The following is a 27,701-nucleotide window of genomic DNA, read 5'->3' as shown; positions in this document are numbered from 1 at the left end:
TCTGAGGCACACTAAATAGACACTGCCATAAATATGCCTATATGCAGAGAGATACATAGGTCACCAAGCGTTCACAGAAAGGGGTATCCACCCACTTGTTACACTGATGCACACGTACTTGGAGACATTCAGAAATAGAAGGGGAATGGTGGGCAAAAAGGGAAGAATAAATCTTTAGGTAAAGGGTAAAATCTGACCTGGCAGAGTGAGTAGGGATGTAGCTGAAAAAATGGAGCGTTGGAGGAGAGGAAAGCTCAGTGCAGTGAAAGGTTGGTTTTCGAGTCAAACCGCCCTTCCCGCCAGAGAGAGAGAGAGAGAGAGAATGGAAGGAAACCCAGAAACGATCACAGACAAGCAGGATAGCTTTGAAAGTTACATTTATTATACACATAAAGAAAAGCTGTAGGTAATGGGGACAGTTTAAGGTACTATCATCTGTTCTGCAAGTATATGGAAATACTGGGGGTTTTTTTCTGTTAAATTCAGAGCAAAAATACATTTTTAAATGGGTAAGTAGAAGAAAGAGTCGGTCGGTAATCAGTGATAGATAACAGCTGACAAACATAAAACACATTCAAATTTGCAAACATTATTAGACATTTATTCATTTAAATTTCAACAACTCTGTGAATAGATAGTGCAGATATTAACTCCCATTTTACGAATGGGGAAACAGAGGCCGAGAGACTTGCTCCCCCTACCTACCGGTCACGCAGCCGGTAAGTATCAGAAGTGGAATTTGACCCCAGATCTCCCAAACTGCACCACCAGCGGTGCAAAGCCATAAGCCACTAGTGTACTTTATCCCACCGGGACAGGAATTGGGCACTGTCTGGGATAGGACGAACCTCAAAAGGGCTCAGCCCAGCCAGGCCTTTCCAAAGGCAGCCTGGCCAGGGGCGTGGAACCCCATGGGGCTTGGCTGGGCATCCCCCGCCCCTTACGCCCGGGCACCGCCAGCCCCACAGCTGGGGAGCCGGCGCCGGCTCCCCGCCCAGGCCGAGTGTTCCCAGCCCTCCCCCACCAGTCACTTCCTCGTTCCCGGGCCCACGGGGAGCAGTAAAGTGCCTGGATGCTGGGAGGGGGCAGGAGGGGAGATGTCAGAACCGCCTCCTTCCTCTTTCCTGCCAGGTTCAGTCTGCCAGATGATTGCAGCCCGCGCAGGCAGACGTCTCGGGGCCGGCGGGCGACCCGGGGCGCAATGCTGCTGCTCCTGCACAGCCCAACAGTCTCCTGGGCGGCCCTGGGAGCGTCGTCGCCCCTGCCTCAGCCGAGGACCGTGTACTCGGCCAACCGGACCTTCTTCCCTTTCTTCTCAGAGTTCACAGAGGACCAGCGGGTGGCCCTGAGCATCGTGGAGACGGTGGCGCTGGCCCTGATCTTTGTGGTGTCCCTGGTGGGCAACGTGTGCGCCATCCTGCTGCTGGCACGCCAGCGGCGCCGGGGCACCACCGCCTGCCTGGTGCTCAACCTCTTCTGCGCCGACCTGCTCTTCATCACAGCCATCCCGCCAGTGCTGGCCGTGCGCTGGACCAGGGAGTGGGTGCTGGGCGACCTAACCTGCCACTTGGTCTTCTACGTGATGACCCTGAGCGGCAGCGTCACCATCCTGTCGCTGGCCGCGGTCAGCCTGGAGCGCATGGTGTGCATCGCGCGCATGCAGCACAGCGCACAGGGTGCAGGGCCCCGCGCCCGCGCCGTGCTGCTGGCGATCATCTGGATCTACGCGGCCCTGTCCGCGCTGCCCCTCGGCGTCTTCTTCACCGTGCGCCTCCAGCCGCTCGAAGGCAGCGACAAGGTGAGCGCCGGAGGGACGCGCCGCCGGCCGCGCCTCGGGGCCGCCTCGGAGGTGCGGAGAGGTTCGGGCAGGGGTGCGGAGCCACTGCCCGTGCCGTCCGAGCCGGATTAGAAAAGGGGTAACACGAGGTCTGTCCGAGGATTTGGGTGCGTGCGAACCGTAGCTCTGGAATCTCGTGCCACCTACGTGGGTGTGACCGGCAAGTCACCTCTCCGCGCCTCGGCTTTCTCTTCTGTAAAACAAGAGCAACAAGTGAGCCAGCCCCGCTCCGTCTTTGGCCTAGACCGGCCACCTCGCCCCCTCCTCTATTCTTAATCTCTCTCCCAGAGCTCCTTTTCGCCTAGCTATTTGAGAGGGAACCGCGTAGCAAACAGTAACATCCTTCATGGGAATATGCGCAAACCCTAGGGAACAAACAGCCGGGGTGTATCTTCCCTCCCGGTGCCCATTGGCATAGTAGGACCCCTGCAGGTTCGCTCTTTCCATACTGCGCCCAGGCTCCGGCTGCCGCCGACCTGCCCCTTAATGCAGGGTCAGCATTCGTGGAGGGACTTAGTCTGGTCACCTACGCTTGCCGCCCTGGGGCGTGTGCAAATAGATGACAGAACCGGGAACTTAGAGATACACCTGCTGGCCATCCCCCGCTGGGGTGGGGGTGGAGAGAAGAGGAAATGGTGCCCCGTGTGATTTAGGGAAACTGATGTGAGTGTTCAGCTAAATAGAAGCCCTTAACTTTTTGGATGTTATTGACTCTCTTTGGCACTCCCCTGAACCTATGAACTCCTTCTCAGAATCATGTTTTTAAACAAATAAAATAAAACAATAGGAGTAAAAGGAAACTAACTATATTGCAATATAATCATTAAAACATTTCTTAAAAGTTTATAGATTCTTGGTTAAGAACCTCAATCTAAACCAATATCTAGCTCTCATGCTATTTGCAGGTTCCATTTCTAATAGATCCAGTTAGGAATAAGTCTGAGTTTCTGAAAATATGAATTAAAACTAAGAAATATTTTCAACTTGGTTTTTTTGGTAGTTGTCTCCCGAGATATGAATAGTGATCCCTTCTCCCTCTCGCCAAAACTCCTTGAGTGCATAATTGAAAAACAAAACAAAACCCACAACTCCTGGTGTATTTTATCTTAAAGGGCTTCCCCCAATATCGCTGAACTGTCTGGAGCCCGGTACTTGTTTTAGGTAGTTGTTATTTACCTGGGCCACCTCTAATCAGTTGGGTTAATAGGTTAAAAAAAAAAACCACTTTGTTAGCCTTAAAGCTATTGCTAGCTATTATTATTTTTGGTGTTGATCTTAATCAGTAGACTCGCCCAAATAGATTTACAAATCAAATTGATTCATGAAATTTCTAAATTCGTTCCTTTTTCTACAGTTTCTTGAGCTTACCTTCTCTTCGCCCCAATACCCCCTCCCCTCCCCGCCCCGCTCTCCACTATGTGTTAAGGAAATAAAAGAAAAGTGATGTTTTAAGATTACAACAATCTTTCCTGGGTCTGCTCTTAAAGGAATGGTTCTAAAAACGGTAAGGGATTTTTAGCATTTTTTTTGGACTTTTAACTTTAGACAAATGTTTATAATCCCTATCACCTGAAAACTTTAGGTTTTCAAATTCATTCATTCACCAAATATTTATTAAGCCTGTATTATGTACAGAGCATTGTGTTGGGATAGATATAAAGATTAAATGTCCTAGGCCCATTTCTTCTCTTTCATCTCTCTACAGGCTCCTCTGGTGAGCTCATCTGCTGCCATGGTGATTTCATCTGCCCCTATGGTGATTTCATCTGCCCCTTCTCTGTGAAGATAATTTTAACACCTGACATTTTAATCACACTTTAAAGTTTGTAATTCAGTTCCCCAAGCATTTATTAAAGTCTACTATGGGCCAGCCACCCTACCCAGTGGTTAGACTTTGGAAATGGAAAGACAAAAAACAGAAACCTAAAATAGGCCCTGCCCTTGAGGAACATTCCACTGGGGGTGAGAGTGGGGCTGGTGGTTATTAAGTCTTATTTTACTGATGAAAAAACTGAAGCTCAGAGCCCTTGGCCCCACTGCTAAGAAGTTTCTGAAGGGGATTTGAATCCTGACTTCCTCGTATCTGTCTAGTCTGTATCTTGGTGAATCCCAAATCTTTCTGTTTTAATTACTTTCTTGGTGTTGGCTGCCTGCCAAGCATCAGCTCCTGGGTGTCCAATTGGTATCTGAAACTCAAAACATTCCCCACCTTTTGGGACACATTCACCACACCCCATACCTGTCCCTTCCCTTTCTTTGAAGGGAGAGAAAGGAGGATTCTGGAAAAAGGAGAATAGGAAAAAGGAACTAGGGAAGTGCCAGAGAGGCATCCCTGTTTTTCTTTTCATGGTCAAATATGAATTACAAAGCAGTGATATGGTTGGTAAGGGTAGTATTTGGAAGATGCAGATTGGAATTCTCCATCAGTTTCTTCCTAACTATCATCTTGTTTGAACTGAGGTTAGCCCTGCTACATGGTATGTAGGCTTGTGTGACTTTGGATAGAACACAACATCTCCTGGCGCTCAGTTTCCTTAGCTGTAAAATCAGGGTGAGTTAACTAGTCTTCTTATCTTTCCTGTAGCACACTTTGCTTCTCACTCGTGTGATTTTTCTCAGATTCCCTTTGTTAGTAAGGTAGTGTAGTAGATAAGGTGCTCACTTTGAGAGAAGAGTTGGGTTCAGGTCCTGCCATTGACCTTTATTAAGGCATCTAGGTGCCTTTGTGGATGGAGTGCTGAGCTCAGAGTCAGGAAGGCCTGGCTTTAAATATCTGTCTCAGACGCTGTTCGTTGTGTGACTCTGGGCAAATCATTTCACATCTTTTTCATTTGCCTAAATGGGTCTCATGTTGTTTGTCCTTTGTTTTTGAGGGCTAATGACATCACGGGAGACATCTTGACGTATGGACCAATTGGGTTAAAGGGAGGCAAAGTCTCAGCTTCGCTGCCTCTTCCTGAGTCATCGAAATCCAGTGGTAGGTAGGACAAAAGTCAGGCCTCAAATGGGTCTCAGAATATTTGTAGAAAAGGACTTTCTAAACTTTAAAGGCCCACATAGGTAGGAATTGTTGTTATTCTCCTTGCTATAATAAAAATTAGAGGAATTTTAGTAATTCAGAAATAGAGTAGACCTAACAGATCATCTAGACCAGGAGTTTCTTAACCTTTTTCTGTGTCATGGCCTGTCGGCAGTATGGTGAACCCCTTCTCAAAATTGTGTTCTTAAAGACATAAATTAAATATATGGAATTACAAGAGAAACTACTTATATTGAAATAGTTATTAAAATAGCTTTAAAAACATGTTCACGGACCCAGGTAAAGAACCCCTGAATTTCTAGTCTAACTTCCCATTTTACAGATCAGTAAACAGTGAAAGAGTAGTTAGTTGTGGGCCAGGACTAGGAACCAAGTTTTCTGACTGTTAATCTGTTCATCTGTTGTTCTTTCTACATGTCCAGCTTGTTGGGTTTTGTTGGGGTTTTTTTTTTTGCTTAACCTGACCTGTACAGCATAGTGTCAATAATTTATATGTGCCATATAAACTTCAGAAGAAAAAAAAACCTAACACGCACATATCTTTGTTCTAAATATACTTTATTCCCATAGTGAGGGAGTTAAGCCTTAGGCTCATATGAGAGTTTTACAATGGGAATGGACCTTATGGGCCTTTTAGTCTAACCTACCTCCTGCCAAGTGCAGGAATCCCTTCTAAAGCATCCTGAGGGATGGTAGAGTGTCAGCTCTGATACCTCCAGTGATAGGGAGCCCATTTCATTTTTTTTTCACAACTTTAAAATTATTAAGACATTCTTAACTGTAATGGAGCTAAAATATGTCCACCCATTTGACCTAGTTCTGACCTTCAGAACTGTAGAGAATAAATCTATTCCCTCATCTAGAGAATGATAACCAACCCAGATAGATTTCAGTTTGCAAAGCAATTTACCTATGTTATCTCATTTAATTGCATAGCAAGCCTTTGATGTAGATGCTATTAACATCATGCCATTTTACAGATGGGGAAAGAGGTTAGGTGACTTGCCTGAGTCCACACAGTTCAAAAGTGTCCAAGACAGGTTTTCCTGACTCCAAGTACAGTATTCTATCTACTATACCATACAGCTTTCCTTCAAATATTCAAAGATGGCGCTCACATCTTTTTTTTTTTCTTAGGAAGACCAGCATCCTCCTTGCCACTTTCTAGTTAGTCAGTGCTCTCTTAGCATGTCTTGCCCAGAACTAATATTCCAGATATGGTATGACCAGCACAGAGATTGGTGGGTGGTGCCTTCCTTTTTCCAGATACAGTATCCTTCTCTGTCAATTTAGATGAAGGTTATATTGATTATTTTTTCAGGAAGCCATCATACTGTTTATTCATGGGGCACGCAGATCACAAAATACTCCCAGTTCTTGCCTCCATCCCTGTTCCTGTTGTCCCATACTCCACACTGTATTTGTTCAATGGATTCGTTGAACCTGAAATCTAAGTCTTATTAGCTTTCACTTTGTTAGTTTAAGCCCATTGTTCTAGCCCAGTGACATGTTTTGTTTTGTTTTTTTGGAAAACTCCTTCTTTTCTCATTCAGAAAACCCCAGCTTCAGAGTTGGACAGGAACCCAGAGGCAATCCATTCCATTGCAAACATGAACAGAATTCTCTCCTACAATTTTTCCAAGAGGTGATCATCCACCCTTTATATCACAACTTCTATTGAGGCAAGACTGACTGCTTTCTGTGGTGGTCTAGAAAATATTTAGTGTAACAATCCTTTGGGGATACCTCCACAGCCAGATACTCGCATGTTTCAGCTTGGGTCAAAGGGGATGACTACTCCTACAAGTTCAAAGTGTTTCTGGGGTCTAGACTTCTAAAATTATAGCTCATGAGCCCCTGCCAGTATACTTCCCTTTAATAAATAGCTCATAGACACAATTATCTCAGAGCAAAGGCATTTGCTGAGATGGCATCATAAGAACAGCAGCTACGAAATGTTCCCCCCACCCACCCATAAACCTGGGGTACACTCTCCCACAAATTCAGTGGGGAGAGTGGATACCAACATATACTTGTAAGGAGGAACATACTTGGGGAGTACATATTGCTAAGTCATGGCTCAGGCCTGCAGGGCTCAGTGACCTTTCTCCTCTTGTGAGGTCCTCATATGACTCCCACAGGGTACACTGTTTCCCCTAAGCAAATTGACCATCTGGGCTCCGTAGGCATGGACCTCTCTTCAGCTCAACTCCTAATCGACAGGGCCTATTCTCCCTTGAATCCATAGCTGGCTCTCTCCTCTGCTTCTTAGCGTCACATTCCTCTGCAAGTCTGTCTACTGCCTGGACTGTATTTTCCTAGCAAGTATGTCTTTGCTTTTTAAGGATCACTAGGAGTGTGGCTAAACCTTTTGCCAGCCCATTGACTAGCTACTCTCCCATTCTATCTACCTTGCCTTCTTCACACTTTAAGATCTGAAGATCTCCTGGCCTCTCTTATCTGTTGAATACTTTCTGAGATCATATCACCTGCACTGGGTGAAAGCAGTTATCAGCTCAACTCCCTCCACTACACTTCAATCAATCCTGAATCTGCCTTTCTACAATTTACACCAATTATTCCTTGGAAATAGGTGGAACAACTACAATTTTATCACTAGGACAGCCCTTCAAATACAATCAAGTTTCATCTTTTCTAGATTCAGTATACCTTTTTCCTTTAACCAATTCTAATATGGCCTGATTCCTCCTCATCTTGGTTGTCTTCTTCTGTACACATTCCAATTAATTAATGCCCTTCCTAGTGTGTTTAGCCCAGATCTGAGCACAGCACAACAGATATGGTCTGGCCAGAGTAGAGTATGCCAAGATGGTTACCTCTCTCATTTTTTTGTAAGCTAGGCAATGGGGTTAAGTGACTTGCGCAGGGTCACACAGCTAGTAGGTGTTATGTATCTGAGGTCAGATTTGAACTCAGGTCCTCATGAATCCAGGGTTGGTGCTCTATCTACTGTGCCACCTAGCTGCCCCACCTCTCTCATTCTTGCTACTAGTTGGTGCAGCCCAAGATTGCTTTAGGTTTTTCAACCTGCCATTTTGGGCAGCTAGGTGGTGTGTCAGATAGAGTGCTGACCCTGGAGTCAGGAGGACCTGAATTCAAATCTAGCCTCAGATCCTTACTAGCTGTATGACCTTGGGCAAGTCATTTAACCCTGTTTGCCTCAGCTCTTCATCTTCTCCAATGAGCTGGAGAAGGAAATGGTTAGCGACTCTGATAGCTTTGCCAAGAAAACCCCAAATGGGGTCATGAAGAATTGGACAGTACTGAAAATGATTGAAAAGCTAAGCTAAAAAAATACCATATTGTCAACTCACTGAATTTGCAGTCCAATAAAACCTCAGCTCATTTTTAGTATGGATTAGTATAGTCATGCCGTCCCCATCTGGTACTTCTGTAGTTGACTTATGCTAACCCAAGTGTAGGACTTTACATTTATTTCTATTAAATTTCATCTTATTAGATTCCATATTGTAGCTCTGTTCTATCAGGATCTGGTCCAGCATCCTAACGGACAGTAACACCTTAAGTACTCTTCAGCCTGACTGTGATGTCTCCCCTACATCTTTCCATCTCATCAGCAAGGATGGCATTAGAGTCTTTGTCAAATGCATTCCTGAAGTCTTGGTAGACCCCGTCTTGAGCAGTTCCCTGATCTAGTGACCACATCAAAAAAGGCAATGAGGTCAAGCTTAGGTGATCCATTCATCATAACTGACATTTATGTAGCATTTTCGTATTTCCAAAGATTTTCAAATGCACTATCTCCTTTGATACTGGTAAAGTTAACCTTGGAAATTCTTTCCAGCTCTAAGTCGATCTGCCTGCCATCCTATAAGCTATACTGATACTTAATGCTTACTGCTTCCCTTTCTAAAGGCACACCAACCATCCCTTTACTGAAATTTTCCTAGGTGTTATCAGTTTGTATGTTCTCAGGGGATGCTCCATGGGCCTCAGCTTTCCCTTCTATGAAATGAGGGAAAAAGGCATTATGATTTCTGAGGCCCTTCCTAGACCTGTCACACTGTGATTTTCTGGTCTTTTGTAAAGACCAGAAAGAAATCATTTGCAAGTTACCACCTTTTATTGAGTTAAGAGCAAAAAAGTTAATCCAGAAATTTCCCCTTGTTCTTTCTCAATAGGAAGTTCAGATTTGCACATTAGTGTGGCCCAACATTGGAGGAGAAATCTGTTGGGATGTGTTGTTTGCGATTTTTAACTTTTTGATACCGGGACTGGTCATTGTGATCAGTTACTCCAAAATCTTACAGGTATGTTTATTGTTCTTATCTATTACCAATAACCATGATTGGATGAGGATCACAGGCCTAGAAAATCAGAAGGGATCTGAGGCCATCTACTCCAATTCCTCATTTTATACATAAGGAAACCAAAACCTGGGGAGGAAGGCTGAATAATATACACAGGGCCACACAGGTAGTAAACATCAGAGGTCAGATTTGAACCCCAGACTCCAGAGCCTGGGCTCTTTCCACTGTACCACTGTGGCCCTGAGTGTCCCCACGCAAGACTCCCCTCTACATGCAACATCCCTTACAAATGGTCATCCGGCCTCCACCTGAAGGCCTCTGTAAATGGAGAGCTTGCTACTTCCTGAGTATTGAAGGCCGAGCTTCAATGAGATTGAGCCCAATCAGACAGGTTCAAGTTTTCAAATGTGCCTTAATAAGCACTTGTGGACCACAGAATCCAATTAAAAACCAATTCTTTACCAATTAGAAGTTGAAAGATTTACAATATATTAAAAAAAGGCATTATATATTAAATATTAAAATATAAAATTTAAGTTATAAAATATATAATATATTAAAAATGCATACTACTACCAATAATAATAATAATGATATAATAATGAAATAACACCTCCCTTTCCCTGCAGTATCAGCCCAACACAAAGCCAGGAAAGCATTCCCACGAGAGCAAGAGCGAGTTTCTAACTCTAGCTTCTCCTGGGCTGGGCCTTTTATACTCCAGGAAGCAAACTTTCCTCCTTGCCCCTTGTAAGAACCAGCCCAGCTTACATAAAACATGTGTTACTACCACCACCTATATGTTGGGAGGGATTTCGTTGGAAATAGACTTTTCCTTCTAGTGCCCAAATCTACCTCCCTATAATTCTATCCTTTGGGATCAAGCAGAACACACGTACCGTCTTTTGCATTCAAACCCATCAAACAAGTGAAGACCATTTCAATCCAGGGCATTCCAAGGAGGGCATTATGGTAGGTTGTACAGTATGTTAAGACTTCAGCCAGTCCGTATTCAGATCCAGCCATTGTGACATTTGTCATACATGATGCCTGTAGCATTCGGTGACTCGGTACCCCTTGTAGTCTAGTTGATTCTACCAGGAGGTATCATTATATAGAGGAGAGAGAGGGCTCTGCACATGGAGGTAGAAGGCCTGGCATTAAGACCACTCTCTCGCACTTAATAGGTTTGTGACCTATGCAGAGTCTCACCTCCCTTATCTGTGAATTGGGGAAGTTAATTCTTGCATTAGCCATACACTACAGGGTTATTTGGAGGGTATTTAAAGTGTTTTGTAACCATAAAGCTCTATATGAATGAGAGCTGTAATTATTATTAAGACCCCAAGGGTCTCTTTCTCTCTCCCTCCCCATGTGTCTCTCTCTTTGCCACTGTCTCTTTCTCTTGTCTATGCATTTATCTCTGTCTCTTTATCTCTCTTTCTCTGCCTGTCTTTTTCTCTTCTTTCTTTGTCTATTTCTCTGTTTCTGTCCGTCTCTATCTCCGTCTCTTTATCTCTATATCTGTCTCTGTCTTTGTCTCTTTTTCTTCTGTCTCTCTCTCTTTGTCTCCATGTCTCTGTCTTTCTGTCTCTCTTCTTTCTCTGTTTGTCTCTATCTCTCTGTCTCTGTCTCTTTGTCTCTGTCTCTCTGTCTCTCTCTTTTCTGCCTCTGAGCTGAGAGAGGAGGAGGCTATGTTTCTTATCTCCTGGACCATTATCAGTTTTTCAGTCACTCCTAGTTCACTTTCCTTTAGTAATAATTTCATTGAAATTGTTGTCATCCTGTATATCATTCTTTGGTTCTGCTTATTCTACTCTCCACCTGTTCATACTTATCTTCCTCTGTTTCTCTGAATTCCTTTGTATTCTACCTTATTGCCTTAGTTTTTGGTGAGAAAAAAATTTCATGAAATGACATGATTACATGATTACAAAAGTAATGCACTTCGCTGACCATCGAAGGAGCAGAGCTAGAGGGGACCTTTGAAAGCCCCATATACCCTCATTTTACAGATAAGGAAACTGAGGCTGGTGTCACACAGGTAGTCAGTAGTGGAGTCAGGATTTTGATTCAGGTCCTCTGGCTGCAAATGCAGAATTCTTCCCTTTGCACTATGCTGTTCTGAACTCTTCTGATACAAGTTAATACAGTATTTAGTAGAAATAAGCTGATGACCATTTCCTAGAATGACCCTACTCACCTTTCTTTTTTCTTTTTCACTAAATCAACACTGTCTTCTATTTCTAATTTGGACTCCTTCCTTTCCTTTTCTACTCTTCCCTTTTTCTTTTCTCCCCTTTCCCTTTCCCTATAAGCAACTAATTGATGATGTAAAATAGGTGTGTCAGGCTCAGAGAGAAACTAATCCTTGCCAGCCCGGCATGGTGACTTAGAAAACCACAAATTAATATTATCTACGTTGTATTGTACTTTTATTTATTTTGTTAAACATTCCCCAGTGCCATTCTAAGTTTTGCAGGCTGCTGTGAGTCTGACAGCCCTGATAGAACATTCTCCTAGATCTCTCCAAGAAGGTCATGTTTCTTAGAACATGGGCAATATGATTTTCAAAGGCCAGCTCTTCGGGACTCTTCCTTAGTGGAAAAAGGACTCAACTCTCAGTCAACATCACCTAACACCTCGATTCAATGTTGCAGATTACAAAAGCTTCCAGAAGAAGGTTAAACAGCAACCTGGCCTACTCAGAAGACCACCATGTCCGGGTCTCCCAACAGGATTACAAACTTTTTCGGACTCTCCTGGTGCTCATGGTCTCGTTTTTCATCATGTGGAGCCCCATCATGATCACCATCTTATTGATCTTAATCCAGACCTTCCAGGAGGACCTGGTGATATGGCCATCCCTGTTCTTCTGGATCGTAGTGTTTACATTTGCCAACTCGGCAGTCAACCCCACCCTGTACGGAGCCTCCCACTTTCAGAAGAAGTGGTGGAGAGTCATTTTCTCCTGCTCGTCGCTTCCTGAGAAGAACGGAATGGCTACAGACACTTCCGTGAGAAGAAATGACTTGTCTGTAGTCACTGGCTGATGGGTTCACTGGCTGTAATTTTCCTGATGGAAGTGGTTATGGACTCTTTTCCCTCTACATGCATATTGCTTGACTGTAGTTTACATGAGAGTGGGTTCAGTTTCACTATTGAGTATGCATAAAACAAGATATTTCTCATGGTGGTGAATTTCTAGGACCTTCATTACAGGTGTGCCCCACTTTAAGAAAGTTTACTATATGAAAGCTTATTTTTTACAGAGATGTTAAATGAGGGTAGGTGCTTACTCTCCATAACAAAATATTCTTTGCTTTATAAAAGGATCCATCACATTTTCATCTTAATTTGTGATTTGCCTGGAGCACTAAAAATAACACTGTTTGTCAAAATATGGTTGATGTTGACAATCTAATTTATGCATAATTTCTCCAATTTTTATTAACTCTATTTAAACTCAACAAGATGTACCTTCCTGGCCGTACCAAGCTTGTAATGTGCATTGGTGTTCTTGAATTCAAAACCAGCTCAAACAGCTCTTTCCCTGGGTGTCATAATACCCCATGACAACCATTCTGCCTTCTTCCCCCAGTCCAGTGATTACCTCAAGGTATCTCCAGTTTTCTCAGGACTTTCCATGAACTTCCTGAAGCATAATTAACTTTAATGCAATTTTTCACTCAGGGAAAGGGATGGTAGAGGGTATGGAATGGTAGCATGTGATATGATTAGATTCAGTTTACTGGAGGCTGCCTCCAGAAAGCCAAGTTCTAGACATGAGAGGCATCTGGATCTTAGACGTCCGTAGCTATTTTCAATTCACTGCCAGTTGAGAAGCCAGACCAAGCCACCATGATGTCATTGTGGTCCCACCCCTTCCCTTTCCTGCAGGACTTTTCCTAATTGATTTTCCGTGTAACAGACTAATAATGAAATAAGGTCTACAGTCATGGTGGGTATGAAACTATGACAAAAAGGTTGGAATCTTTTTATATAAATGTTGTTGAAAATAAATTAAAACTGTTTTGTGAAAGGCCTTATGCATTTACTTTTGTGATCTGGAGGTGTCTAGGTGAAGAAGACTAGCTAGTATCTTTTAGAACAGTATGGTATAGAAATTGAAAAGGAAGACATTTCTTCCTTTCAGAAAGCTGGTAAATTGGCTCTAATGATCAATAACCTCTAAGTCATCATTGGGTGTATTTCTCATTTGTAGGTCCCTCAATATCCTTTCATACATCTTGGCATATCACCCCATGGCATGGTTCTCTGCCTAGCAGAGCTTCTCAGAAATTTTGTTTAGACAGGACTTTCAGCATCAATCATGAAGGCCATGTGCTCCATTCTGTCTGCCTGAAACCATGGGAACATCTATTGTGAGCAGAGCACTAACCTGGGCACCTTAGCATACCCTTCCTCAAACCATTGAAATTCAGCCCTAGCCCTTTCTGTCTTCCTTTATTTGTCAACATGCCAGGGAGAAAGGGAAGGCTGGAATGCACCCTTACCCTTATATAAACAGTGCCAGTTCCTCCCCCCCCCACCCTCTAGTCTGCTAGCACCCACTTCCAATCCAGGGCTCAATAGATGAACAGATTATGATTTTCTGTGAGGACACCGGTGTTTTACTTGAATAGGGCAGAGAAGCAAGGAGGCTTTTCCACTTACTTCTTGTGATGAAGAATGAAGTAATTCTCAGATCAAGAGCTGGATACTCAACTTTGACATCCCTGGTGACCTTGAGCTCCTAACCTCTCTGGGGCTCAGTTTCCACAGCTAAAAAATGAGCAAGGTGAACTATATTGCTTCTTCCAACTCTAAATCTCCAAGCCTGTGAAAGGGGAATGAGTGAACTCTATCATTCAACTGCAAAGGCCCTCCCGTAGTCTAAGGGGTCAGCCTTCCCAGTTGGGCAGAGGCACAGAGCCACCTATGAAGTACTAAGGGTCAGTTGCTTAATTACAGGAAAACCCTGTTTTAGGAAATGGGTGCAGACCACAGTCATTAGAGTTAGTTGGAAGATTATTCTGACTCCCTTATTTTAGTGGTAAAGAAATAATCAACCATAGAAGTTGATTAACTTGCCCAGAAGGTAATAAGTAGTGGAGGTAGATTTGAAAACCAGGTTCTCCAAAGACAAATCCAGTACTCTACTATACCAGGCTTAGAGTTGAAACTAATCCATTAACCCTTTTCACTTGGAATTTTGTATGAGACTTACATTCTTGAGGGGCACACATAGGGCTCTCTAACTCAGAAATTTCAATACTTGAGAATTTCTTTACATAAATCAAAATATACACCACCTGTGCTTGGATAGAACAGAACTGAGTACTTCTAATTTGGACGGTAACAAGAAACAAAACAAGAGTAAATGGAAGATTACATTTTATAACATTTTGGAATCTTTATCTTCAACAGTTTTTAAAATAAAATGATAGTAAATACATACATTTTATTATAGCTAGCATGCATTCCTTTATAAATTTAGGTTTGGTAAAGGTTTCTGTATTTTTCAGAAATAAACTAGGCAACTCAGATGAATAGATCTGAAGGTTGAATGAGGATATTTCTGAGGTTTTTAAATGAAACTCTACATCCATGGTGCAGTGACAAAATGAGTTTCCATTGCTTGGGGTTTCTATTAACCACAGTAGCCTGAAATAGAAAACAAACAAAGTTATTACTTAGAGGTAGATGACATTCTGAGTTAATTGTCTAGAAAATGATGTCCTCAAATCTTGATTTTGCTCTTTCTCCATCAGGGCCTCTCAAAGGGTATGTTGTAGCACCCTAATAAGACAGGAGTTTGAGCTAAAGGTTCAGAGAATTGTACGGAACTTAAAATTGCATGGACCTGTGTGAGCTTCTCAGTTCCTACAGTATACTGTCATTTCTCTTGGCAAAGAATAATATTGTGCCATAAGCAAAAAATAGTTTGAGAATCACTTGTCTACATGATGCAAAAAACAAAAACAAACCAAAAAAAAAACCACCCTGGATAAAAACTGAAAAATTCACATAGTCATCTAGAGCCTCCAAATGGTAACATGTGATTATTGATCAAGGTCAAGGTCCCAAGAATCTGTGGCCAGCACAGACAGGCTTGATACCAATCTTAGCAGCTTAGTTATATTCCATTTTCTTGCCACGGTAACTCTGCCACTCAAATCTGTCCAACCAGTCTTTGAATCCTCTTCTGTTTCCTGCTTGCCTGGGGGAAGTTGGAGAGGGCATCATGGACTCACTTGCTTATCCAATCTCTGAATTTCTACTGGGAGGCAGCATGATGTATATGCTGGATAGGAAGCTGGTAAGAAAACTTGGCTTCATGATTCCTCTGTTCACGTCACTTAAGCTCTCCATGTTCTACAAAAATCTCAGAAACTCTTAAGTTGTAGAGATGGTCCTCACCTGGACTGGTAGAGGGAGTTTCCTCACCCAGGACCTACCTATCCCAATGAAGTGACAGAGCCAATCCCTGTCCCCGTGAGTTGGTATATCTTGGCCTTTGTCAGTTCCTCCCCATCCTCAAACAGCTTTTCTTTGTCCCTGCTGTCCCCTCAAGGTATCATCTACTTCTTCCCTTCACAGCAAACTCCTAGAAAGAATTATCTGTATTTATCTCTCCAGTGTCAAAGAGGGCCCCTTTGTCTCATGTCCCAGTATTTCTGGATTTGGTGACCAAGTCATGATTTGATCAATCTGGAGCATGTCTCCTCTCAACCATGACTTCTCCAGACTTGTGCCTTCTTAATGTGTGTCCATATGATGAACACCTGGATGTCTGGTACTATGCAGGGTGGAGGGCCGGGATGCTGCCCCCAGCAGTTTTTTTGCATTTTGCCTGAATATTTGTTAAATAAAGTTAATATGGTCTCGCTTCTGGACCTGGATGTACAAAATCTGTGCATTGGCCAAGGAAAGCCAAGTAGCCTTCGACTAGAAGCATCTTCTAAGGCTTGCAGCTCAATAACCCTTATCAAGTGCCTGCTACACATGAGACACCATGTTTGGTGTTGGACATACACAACCCAAATGGTGCCTCTTCTCTCAAGAGTCAGCAAGAGTTCTGTGATTGGATCAGTGGATGTCTCCGTCTCCCCCCAAAAGGAAGAAGGCAAGTAAGTAAATCAGATGATTATTTAGAAGAAAAAATACAAACTATTATTTGTCCTCAGATGGAAAAATAAATGTCTGAAATGTTCACATTTCAGCCTCTTTGTGGCAGCTACTATATAAATGATAGTTGCGTCTCCCTGATGTCCAGACAGCTCTACCAAATTGGATAGTTGCTCAGAGAATTTTAGAGCTGGAATGGATCTGAGGCCATTGGTCAGACCCAACAAGTTATCATTCAGTCTTCTTTTGAAGACCTACAATGAGCAACAGCCTCTCCTAAGGCAGGTATTTAGGGATATCTCTCCCAGATTTTCCACAAGAAAATCATTGCCAAATGTGCTCCTTGATAGTTCAATGGTAGGTAGTTGAGACACCTGATTTTTTTTTTTCATTTTTCAGTTGGTTGTATTGGTGTCCTTCCAGTCCTTGAGCCCCTCCAGGGAAAGGACAATAGAGAAGATAAAACAATAATAAACTCAATCCTTACATTTAGACTTAGGATTTTTTAGGGCTTAGGAGATCCCACTTTTCTTCTTATATTTACATAGCATTTATCTTTACAGGCTTCACTACCAACTCACTGCCTAGTAGAAAAAGTCAAGAGCGTCATCATAATTCATCAAGGTAAATACTGTACCACACTCCTTTTTTTTTTTTTGCTATTTTTTTGGGAGGGCTAGGCAATGGGGTTAAGTGACTTGCCCAGGGTCACACAGCTAGTAAGTATTATGTGTCTGAGTTCAAATTTGAATTCAGGTCCTCCTGAACCCAAGGCCAGTGCTCTATCCATTGCACCACCTAGCTGCCCCTATACTGTACCACACTCCTGAAACTCCAGTTGGTTACTGGTTAGATGTACCTAGAAGGAGTTGGAAAAACACTTACCATCATGAACTATCATCCGGTACTGCTTCCCTAAGCAAAGCTCTTCTTGCTTTTGCCAAATCACTCTCTGAGCACGTATGGGTAAACCACTAGGATCCCGAGAAAACACGAAAGAGTAGCTATCAGCACAGGTACCATCAGGGTTTTTGAGGCGGCAGGAGTACTGAAGTGCGTAGGTATCATAATCAGTATCCACAATCCAGTGGTCATCATCTAGGATCAAAGAAATAAAGGTGTCAAATACTTGTGAGGAACAAATTTCAACAGTGAGATTAAGAAGATGACACCCTGAAAATGAATAGTACTCAACACCAGCCCTCTCCAGATGCACCCTAGCCTGGCTTAGGAGAATCTGAATAGAATTTGGCTCATTTAGCTCAGAAGTCAGCAAAAAAAAGTTCAGAAAATTTTATGACCAAGAAAAATTCAGATAATTTTACAGAATTGAAAAAAAATCTGAAATGATCTTATTTTACTTCATTTAAAACAACAAAGAATAACATAATTTTCTTCAGTAATTATCTATGAACTTAATAATAGGTTCTAATAATGATGCTATCTTCCATTTCCAATTTATTATATGTTGCCCTAAACTACAGATGAGACCTCCCTAGATGTGTATGTAATAAATAAAGAGCAAATGTTGATATAATATTTGTGTGTGTATAATTGATATTAGCCAAAAGACTTTGGCTAATGTCAATATCTCCCCCCAAAAGGGAAATATAAAACAATTAATTACAGTATAGTTTCGAGAGATGTTACTGACCTTTCCCCCTTGGCTCAGGTAAGAGGAAGATGCCTCACTCAACTTGATCGTCCGAGAAACAAAGCCAATAACAGTAGATGTATTAGGACGACATGAGATGGAATGAAGGCAGTTTAGGATGGTTCAGTATTTACAATTTAATACTGATATAATCTTTCAGGAATTCACAATATTTCATATGAAGAAATTCTCACTAAATAGCCTGATTTAGCACCTTCTCTGACCTCTGTGGTATCCTTTCAGACTCAACCACATCATGCTGAGAATGGATGAGAGTGGAAAGAGCATCATTCTGTACCTGAAGGCCCCTACCTCTCCCAATTGGATTAAAGGAACTGGGTTTGAATCCCACCTCTGCCACTTGAACGAGTTACTGGGCCTCAGTATCCTCAACTGGGAGTAGATGACCTGTAAGGTTCCTTCTAGCTCTAAATGTATGACCTCTATCAGCATCCTGCCTTAGACAGGTGTGAATTAGCAACCTCAGTAGAGTTTGCCTTTCTCTAGGCTTGCTATCCTTGCCTTATACTCAGCACAATTAAAGCACAATTAAATTTTACTTCAAATGACTTGAAGTACATAGGTTTAAAAGGTTTTTGCTGGGCTGCATACTGTAAGCAATAAACACAAACCCATATGATTGAAGTGTTATCTCAGAATCAAGTAGAGTGGGCGATGATGTCAATAAAAACTTACAAACAGGATCTGTCCTAGGTAATGAGTGTCTGGCCTATTTGTAGATAATTGAGTATTGACTCCGTTATGTTGTTATTGTTGTTAAGTCTGCTCAGTCATGTGTGACTCTTTATGACCCCATCTGGAGTCTTCTTGGCAAAGATACTAGAGTGGTTTGCCATTTCCTTCTCCAGCTGATTTTACAGATGAGGAAACTGAGGCAAATAGGGTCACATAGCTAGTGTCTGAGTCCAGGTTTGAACTCAGATCTTCCTGACTCCAGGCCTGATAACTCTATCCATTGCCCCACCTTACTACCAACACAGTATATTAACAATTGATAAACTCGGTGCTCTGTTTAGAGCCATTTTTTACAGGCATTTGGAGTGATTTGGGGGAGAGCACAAGCAAGTCACTACTTGTACCAAACTCAGTGCTCTGATATGTATGATACGGAATCACTGTTATCTCCTACTCTTTGCTGGGGAGTGGAATGGGGTACCACGCTTTTGAAGCACGTTTTGGGTACTGGCTAGATGTACCAGAGATAGCTGGAAGCTCCAGGAATTCTTTAGGGGCCATTAGGATGGATAGTCAATGGACAAGTATTTATTAAGCACCGGTTGTGTTCCAGGCTCTGTGCCAATTACTAGGAAGACGAAGAAAGGAATAATCCATATGCTTAAGGATCTTAGATTCTAAGAGGGGAGAGGAGTACCTACATAAGGAAATACAAAGTGGTTAATTACACGGTAATTAAGGAGAGGGCAGTAATTGGGGGAATCAGGAGAGGCTTCATGTAGAAGATGATGTTTGAGCTGTGTCTTGAAAGGGAGGGATTCTGTGAGGCAGAGCTGAGGAGAAAATGCATTCCAGGCATGGGAGATGGCACACCGAGATGGCATGTCATGGATGGGGAGCGGAGAGAAGGCCTGTTTGGCTGGATCACGGAGTATGGATAGAAAGCAATGTCCAGTGAAACTGGGATGATAGTTGAAACCAAGTTGCAAAGGGCTTTAAAAGCTAATCGGATTATATACTTTATCCTAAAGTGCTTAGCATAGCGCCTAGCACATGTAGGTTTGTTAGTAAGTGTTTACTGGCTAAAGGCAATAGGGAGCCACTGCAGTCACCTGAGTAAGGGACTGACATTTTGGTGGCGATATGAAGGAAAGAACAGAGTGGGGAGAGACTTGAGGCAGTGAGATCAATTATCGATAATCAAGATGAGAGAGGGTGAGGGCCTAAACTAAAATGGTGGATGTGTGAGTAGAAAGAAGGGGTCATGTGCAAGAGACATTGTGGAGGTAGAAAAGTAAACATTTGGCAATGGATTGGACATGTGGGGTGAGAGAAAATAAGAGTCAAGAATAATACCAATGTTACAAATATGAGAGACTGAAAGAATGGCGAGGCAGAGAACAGAAAAAGGGAAGTCTGGAAGAAGGGAGAGTACAGAGGGAAAGATAGTAAATTACATTTTGGATATGTTGACTTTTAGGTGTCTCTGACACATCCAGTTTAAAATGTCCAACAGGCAATTGGAGATATGTGGGACTGAAGCCCGGGATAGCCACAGGGGCTGGGTATGTAGATCTGGGAGTTATCTACATAGATAGTCCTTAATTTTTGTCCCAGGGCACTTGTACATTTGACCTAGGACAAAGGTTAGGCGCTATCTATGCCTACATGAATGTGTCTTAGCAAGGGGCTGCACACAGCAATCCTCCAGACTGAAATTGTGCTCTTATCCTTATCCACTGTCATTAAGCAACCCATGAATGAGCCAGGACCTTTCTGTATTTCCTACTCCAGACAAGGAAGAGGAAAGAATTTGATTAAAGGCCCTACTTTACAATGCTGAATGTCTTCCATGACATACTTACATATATTAGGCACTTAATAAATATTTTTGGCTACTTTCTCCAAATTAAAATCCCAAACCTTTCTGCTCAGTAAAATCACCATTCACTTTAGTAATGGAGGAGCTGGTGGGCATCTGTTAAATGACTGGCCTACGATCACACAGTTAGTTACTCAGCCACAGAACCAAGAATAGAAACCAAGAGAATGAGTCCTGCTTCCTTCCATGCCCCTACGTGGCGTACGGAGAATTCGCCTTTGTTCTCCCCTGAAGGCTTTCACAGAATGATTCATAAATGATTATGATTTTTCCTGTGGAGGAAAAGATCATTTTTTCTTTGACATTTTACTTAGATAAGTTCTCCAGGCTTGAATAGCTCAGCAGATCTGTGCCTTGTGAATTTCCCCAAATAACTCGGAGCATACAAAATTCTGAGACAAAATTCACCTGAGTTTTCATTCTTAGTTATGTCAAATTTATGACTGTTCTTGACTTTAAAAGGAGGGAGGGTATTTGGGTTTACTTCCACCACACCTCCCATGAGCCTTTCTTTTTTTTAATTAAAATTTTATTGATGCTTTTTGTTTCTGCAATATAGTCATTCCTAGATCTGTCACCCCGTCCACCTACCCAACCAAGGAGCCTTCTCTTGAAATAAGGAAAGGAGACGGGTACAAGACTTGTGATTTAATTGATTTGGGGAACTCCCAGATGAGAAAGCTTCCCCTACCAACGGAATTGAGTGCCTTCTCTGAAATTTGTAGTCTCAGAATTGTCTAGAGCGCTAATAGGTTAATTAACTTGATTGGGGTCACACAGACAATATATAACAGAGATGGTACTCTAATCCTGGCCTTCCAAAGCTATCTCTCCATCTACTACAACATAATGTCTCTACAGGACAGAGCAAAGGTTAAGAAAAAGCAATCAACACAGCTCCTGTGTCTGGTACTACAAGCAACATTCTGCATCCATTATTCCCCACCTCTTTGAGGAAAAGAAGGAGAGACATTTCCCATCTCTTCCTTTGACCCTTTCTTTTCAGTTTAATGCCTCAATGATGGTGTTAAGAAATAATGCCAGAGTAACAACTGTTGGTCAAATTCTCATCTTTATAAGAATGTTTTCAATGGAAGAATTGCTCATGGCCCACTGACAAAGACCAAGCCCATAATCTTACTCATATTCAGGAAGAAGCAGGCCTACACAACCCACTGGACCTCTATTTACTGATGAAGCTCATCTGTACTAAGTCCCAGTATTCTAGATGGTATTTCCCTGTGCAGGGAACTGATTCCCAAATGGTAGCATGACAAAAGGCCTAGATGGTGGAAAGTTTGCTACCGGGTTTCCTTGGACCCAAAAAGGAAAGATATCAGCTGGTATATACACAATTTGGTTTAGCTACTCTGACTGCCATTTTCTTGGGCCCCCCCCTCAAAAAAACACACCTCCCCCCAAAAACTAGTGAAGTCAATCCAACAAACAGTGTGACTGAGATTTTTTTCTGATTTATCAAACAGATTTACTCCAGATTCTATGTGGACAACGTTGGTAGAAAATAAAAAGCATTAAGACCAGAAAGGGCAAAGAAAACACTTTGAACCCAATTATCTAAATCAGTCAGGCTGGAATGTTTGAAGGGTTGAAGTTCTCCCTCCTTCTCCCCTCCCCCATCATCCAAAACTGCAGCCACAACTCCACAGGAACATGGTGCCTTTGGGACAGAATAGAGGGAGGTTCTTTGTCCTCCATTTACAGGAGGACATATAGCTCAGAGGGGAAGGTGCAGTTATTCATTTAAAAGAAACATATTTAAATGCAAAATAGGGATTTTGGGGGGGAGAAGGGGCATGTTACAACTTTCCTTGTAAAATAAATGAATTTTTACGATTAAATAGTAGCATCTGAATTCCTTCAGGATTGTCTATATCCCTCCCTTTAAACATCTTGGGAATCAAAGAATTTAGAAATGAAAAGAGTCTATAGAGATCATCTAGGTCAACACCCTTCCCCCAATTTGATGATGGAGAAATTGAGGCCCTGATAAGCTAAAGGTCAGAGGCCACGATAAGCTAAAGGTCAAAGGCCCTGACTAGCCAAAGGTCAAATTGCAAGTATAAGAGCCAGAATTTAAATCTAGGGTGTCTGGCTCCAAACCCAGTGTCCTTCCCACCATATCATGCTACCTAAGGGGAAAAAAAAAGAAAATGAATAAGATATTTAAGAAATAAAGTCCCTCACATTTTTATGGAGCTTTACAATTTGTAAAGCATTTTACAGATTTTATTTCATTTGCTCCTCACAGAAATCCCATGAGGCAAACTGGGCAAGCATTCTTATGTCCATTTTACGATGAAAAAACTAGGGCTCATTTAAGTGACTCCCCAAAGTTGTAAAGATAGTGGCTCAAATTCAGGTCTTTCTGACACCAGTGCTCTCTGCACTAAGTGTTTGGGAGAATACAAACCCAAATAAAACTCTTGGGGGTGGAAGCAGAAACATACAAAAGTTCACAGGAACTGAAGGGGGATTCAGACAGCCTGAAAATAGGGGAACCATGTGTGTTAAGAATGAATTCAAATTCCACATTTCAAATGCTACTATGGGGGCTCTTAATGTTTTTGATTTCATGGACCCTTTTGACAGTCTGATGAACCCTCCGGAGCCCTCAACAGGATAATGTTTTTAAATACATAAAATAAAATGCACAGAATTACAAAGGAAAGTAATTAAATTGAAATGGTTATCAAAAAAATTTTTTTTAAAAAGTTTACCAATCCCAGTTTAAGACCCCTTGTGCTAATATAGCTACTAATTACCTGTGTGGCCTTGGACAAGTCACATCACTGATCAAAAATAATTTTAAAAATTCTCTGGTCCTCAGTTTCCTCCTTTGTAAAATGATGAAATTGAGCTAGAAAGATGATCTCCAAGGTCCCTGCCAGTTCTGTCAATCTGTAATTCTATATTTGTTTATATAAGTCATTCAGATTGCATCATTTTCTCTATATCGCTATGTGTCCACAGTTTCTGATTTTGGTCATATCTCAGCTGAGGTTTTGTAGTCATAATTCATTTTTAGTAATAGTATCGTTTGGTTAGAAAATTCCATTTTCCCTTAAATGTATTATTTTAAAAGTTTTCCTGCTTTAGTGTGCTTTCATTAATCCTTGCCATGAAACTTCTTTTCCCTCGGGGAAATGCATTTCCTTTTTAAAAATATAAAACACTGCTAAAATAAAATTTGATATACATAGTTTTAGGAACTCACGTACTGGGTAAATCAATGGACACCTGAGGAGTATGGATTCAAAACTGAAAGGGACTCCAGGGCCTATCTATTCCAACACCTGTCACGTACAGATGAGGAAGCTGAGGCACAGAGACGTAACCGGTCCAGTCCAAGGCCACACAGGGGTAAATGGTAAAGCTGGGATTCAAACTGAGATTCTTGGATTCTAAAGCCAGCACTTTCCTCACCGTACTATACAGTAATTTATAAAAACAAGTTCCAGGAACGTCTATTCTGGAAAGTAGCTTAGAGTACTAGAACGATGCTAGGTAGGAAAGGGAATATTGCACCTACTATGTGCCAAGCTAAGTGTTTTACAAATATTATCTCATTTGCTCCTCACAACAACCCTGCAAGGTAAGTGTTGTTAATATCCCCATTTTACAATTGCAGAAACTGAGGCACGCAGCAGTTAAGTGACTTGCCCAGGACCACACAGCTAGGAAGGTGCTGAGGCTGAATTTGAACCCATCTTGCTGATTCCAGGCCCAGTGCTCTATCTACTACGGCACATAGCCAAATCCCCATTTTATAGGAAAGGGAAGACGTGATGTGTAAGAGGCAGCTCCATCCAAGGGACAATGTCCGAGAATTGTCAACAGAACAGGATCATAGATCATGGGGAGTGCAAACAGCTGAAGTTGCCCGCGTACCTTTGTCAGCCCTCACCTCCTCTAACATGGCACTTGTGTGGGATGTCCATCTCCTCTTCTCTCCCTGAGTGGTACAATGCTTAATGGCAATGTTAGCATTGCCCTCGATTTGCCCTTCAGAGACTTGCTACTCTTTTGGACAAGTCACTTAACTCTCCAGGGCTAGCGTTTCTTCATGTGCAAAGTGAGGGGGGAAATGAATTGTTCATAAAGGCCATGAGAATCATGCCCATGGCAGCTGAGGGAGAACAGAAAGAACATTTGGAGACAGGAGCTGGCTCTGTTACTTATCACCCACAAGCTCTCTTGTAAAATGAGGTAGTTGGGTTCCATAATCCCTAAGGTTGCTTGTCAGCTCTCAATCTTCAATTGCATTTTTTTCTGTTCCAACATCTCAAACAATGCAATTGTTAAACATAGGCTCATATGACCATAGGAATGGACCTCAAGGGTCATCTAGTCCAATCTCTCTTTTTATAGATGCAGAAAGTGTTGCTCGACTGTCAAAAGTGGGATTTGAACCCAGGTCCTCTGACACCAATATCATGCTGTATTTCTCCTAATGAATAGATATAGTAGATGATTAATAAATATTGGTTGGGGAAGAGAAGGGAATAAGCATTTACATAGTTCTCACTGTGTACTTAGTGTTGACAAAGTTTACCTCATCTGGGCCATTATCCCCATTTTACAGTTAAGGAAACTAAGTGAAACAGAGATAAAGTGACTTGCCCAGGGTCACATAGCTAGTTAAGTGTCTGAAGCGAAATTTGAACTCAGTTCTTCCTAACGCCTAGCATAGCAAGGCAGCAAAGTGGATTGAGTTCAGGGCCTGTAGTCAGGAAGACCTGAATTCAAATCTGACCTCAGACACTTAATACCTGTGTGACCCTGGGCAAGTTACTTAACTCTGTTTGCCACCATTTCCTCAATTTCTGTATTTGAAATTCCTCATTTCCTCCATTCCTGTAAAATGATCTGGAGAAGGAAATGGCAAACTACTCCAGTATCTTTACGAAGAAAATCCCCAAAAATGGGGTCATGAAGAGTTGGACATGACCGAATAACAACTTCCTGACTCCAGACCCAGCAGTCTATCCACTGTACCATTGAATGAATGAATGAATAAATTATTTGGTCTAGATAATCATTATGATCCTTTCCAATTCTGAAAGTCTATGATTTGGTGATTCTCCATTCAGTACTGAGCAAGGCTCACTAATTCAAGGCCCCCTAAATTCAAGGCTCGCTGATAACAGCATATATGGAAAAATACATTAAAGAGAATGCAGCTGTGACAACATGAAGCCTGTTTTTAAAGAGAAAAAACAGAAGGAAAAAAAAGGTGAGGTAATGATTATCTTCCCTGTCCTTTCCCTATATCACTACTTGAGTGGAATAGGCAAGAAGTGGGGAGAACAGAGGTGCTAACACATAAAGAGCTCTCAACTTGGAGTCCTAAGATATGAGCTAGCATCCCAGTTTTCTTATTTCCCAGCTGTGTGATTTAGGCAAGTCCTTTTAACTCTTAGAAGCCTCACTTTTTAAATCTGTAAAATGCTTTAACTACCTCATGGAATTGTTAATATCAAATGGGATGATATATAGGAGAATTCCCTGTAAATGGTAAAGTTCTATGCAATTTAAGGCATTTTTCTGAGACGGAAGACTCCCTAAGCCAGGATGGAACTCCCCAAGATAAGTATATAAACCTATACTTTGGGCATATTTAAAGACACAGTGGGTGGGAAAGAAGACCACCCACCAGTAGTCTGCCATCTCCTCTGACTACCTAGGACTGTATCTTAGTTTGGAATTAAGGGTCCTGGAAACAGTCTGAATAATTCAAAGATCCCCCAAAACTCCTAAGAGACCATGCCAATTCATCTTCTCAGGCTTCCCATCCACTTCCATTCTCAGGCTCATCATCAACTCTGTCCCCAAGGAGTAATATTTAGACAGTGTATCTCAGAGTACTGAGGCGACTGGAAAGAAACACATTTTTGCCTCACAAATCCTGGATGGCTGGGTGTCAAACCACGTCAATACTCACTTCCTCTCTGGAGAAAGGACGCCATTCCCCAGTACTTCATTTTGAACTTGGCAGGGTCCTCTGTATCCGTGAAAGTGCCCACCATATCTGCGCAGACGTTCCAGTCACTGCAAAGGGGCCAGAAAAGGAGCGTAAATCGAGACCGGCCGACGCACCCTCCTCTCTGGTCCCTTCTCTGCCCATTCCCCCATCCCCACCTCTCAGCACCGGGACCGGATTGGGGGTGGGGTGCGGCGGGGGACCGCGGTGCAGATGCCTAGGACAAGCGTGCTCCGGCCCCAGACCTGGAGGGGCCGGCCGGAGCTCAGGGCGCAGTGTCCAGGACCTGCACAGGTCCGGCTGGCGCGCAAGAGCGCAGAGCTCGAACCCCGCGAAGTGTGAGCGCAAAGCTATTGCTGGGCCACTAACTTGAGAAGTCGGACTCTGCCCCTGGCCGTGGCTTTCATCTTGCCAGTCTCCGGTTCCACCGAGAACTTGGTGACGATGTTGTCCTGCAGGAAGAGCCCCTCAGGGTCCTTCTTGGCCAGTGCGTACCAGGTTCCGGAGAACTGTAAAGGAGAAAGGGCGGGGGCACAGGGGAGGAAGACCCACTGAGCCTGGCCAGGCCCTGGACGGGGTCCTGGGCGGACTGGGCGCAGGGGCCGTGCTGATACCTACTCGGGCCTTGTCGAAGTTTTCCATCACTCGGAAGCTGTCCACGCGGCAATCGCGCTCCGCTCTGCAGGCGCCCAGCGCCAGCAGCAGCAGGAGAGCCGAAGCCCGCTGCATTCTCCTGCTCCTGCTGTCCGTCCTGGAGGGCACAAGGGAAAGGGATGTCAGCAAGACGGTTGTGCTCTCCTCCTTTTGCCTGACTGTTTCTCCGGAGGCGAGCGCCGGGGCAGGCTCCAAGACAGACTCACTCAGATGCTGCGCGGCTCAGCCTGAGCGTCCGGCTGATCCTTGGGGTTGCTGCCGCCGACTGCAGAGCCAAAGCGGAGGCGCGCGTCTCACCGCCCCTTTTATAGCGCTGGGGTGGGCCGCTCTTTCGTAACTTTGCAGGGTGAAAGACCGACCGACTGACCGACCCGGGAGTTGGGGGAGGGGGCGCGCAAAGCCAAGCTCAGCAGGTGGTAGGGGGCTCGCGGAGATTGAGCCTACGTAACAGTCATCTGTCTGCCGTAGCCTTCTGGGGGGCACCATTCATCCGGATTTCTGGGGCCAGCCCCCA

General features: G+C 43.1%; 2 protein-coding genes across 2 annotated transcripts; one reads left to right on the top strand and one right to left on the bottom strand.

Moving 5' to 3' along the window:
• The first annotated feature begins 968 nt into the window (after positions 1-968).
• FFAR4 (free fatty acid receptor 4) lies at positions 969-13,211 on the top strand. Its single transcript, XM_020964148.2, has 3 exons — positions 969-1,798; positions 9,041-9,169; positions 11,830-13,211. The coding sequence occupies exons 1-3, from the start codon at positions 1,073-1,075 to the stop codon at positions 12,220-12,222; spliced, it is 1,248 nt and encodes a 415-aa protein (XP_020819807.1). The 5' UTR covers positions 969-1,072; the 3' UTR covers positions 12,223-13,211.
• Positions 13,212-14,549: 1,338 nt separating this feature from the next.
• RBP4 (retinol binding protein 4) lies at positions 14,550-27,501 on the bottom strand. The gene is made up of 6 exons (XM_020964145.2): positions 27,394-27,501; positions 27,152-27,284; positions 26,903-27,042; positions 26,495-26,601; positions 17,186-17,398; positions 14,550-14,836 (listed from the first exon to the last, which is right to left on the bottom strand). Exons 2-6 carry the CDS (start codon positions 27,260-27,262, stop codon positions 14,823-14,825), a joined length of 585 nt encoding a protein of 194 aa, XP_020819804.1. The 5' UTR covers positions 27,263-27,284; positions 27,394-27,501; the 3' UTR covers positions 14,550-14,822.
• Between the last annotated feature and the right edge of the window lie 200 nt (positions 27,502-27,701).

Source organism: Phascolarctos cinereus, unplaced genomic scaffold (genome assembly GCF_003287225.1).
Source record: "Phascolarctos cinereus isolate Bilbo 61053 unplaced genomic scaffold, phaCin_HiC Scaffold_3;HRSCAF=262, whole genome shotgun sequence".
NCBI lineage: Eukaryota > Metazoa > Chordata > Mammalia > Diprotodontia > Phascolarctidae > Phascolarctos > Phascolarctos cinereus.
The sequence above is the reverse complement of the archived record's forward strand: the minus strand, read 5'-3'. Positions and strand labels throughout refer to the sequence as shown.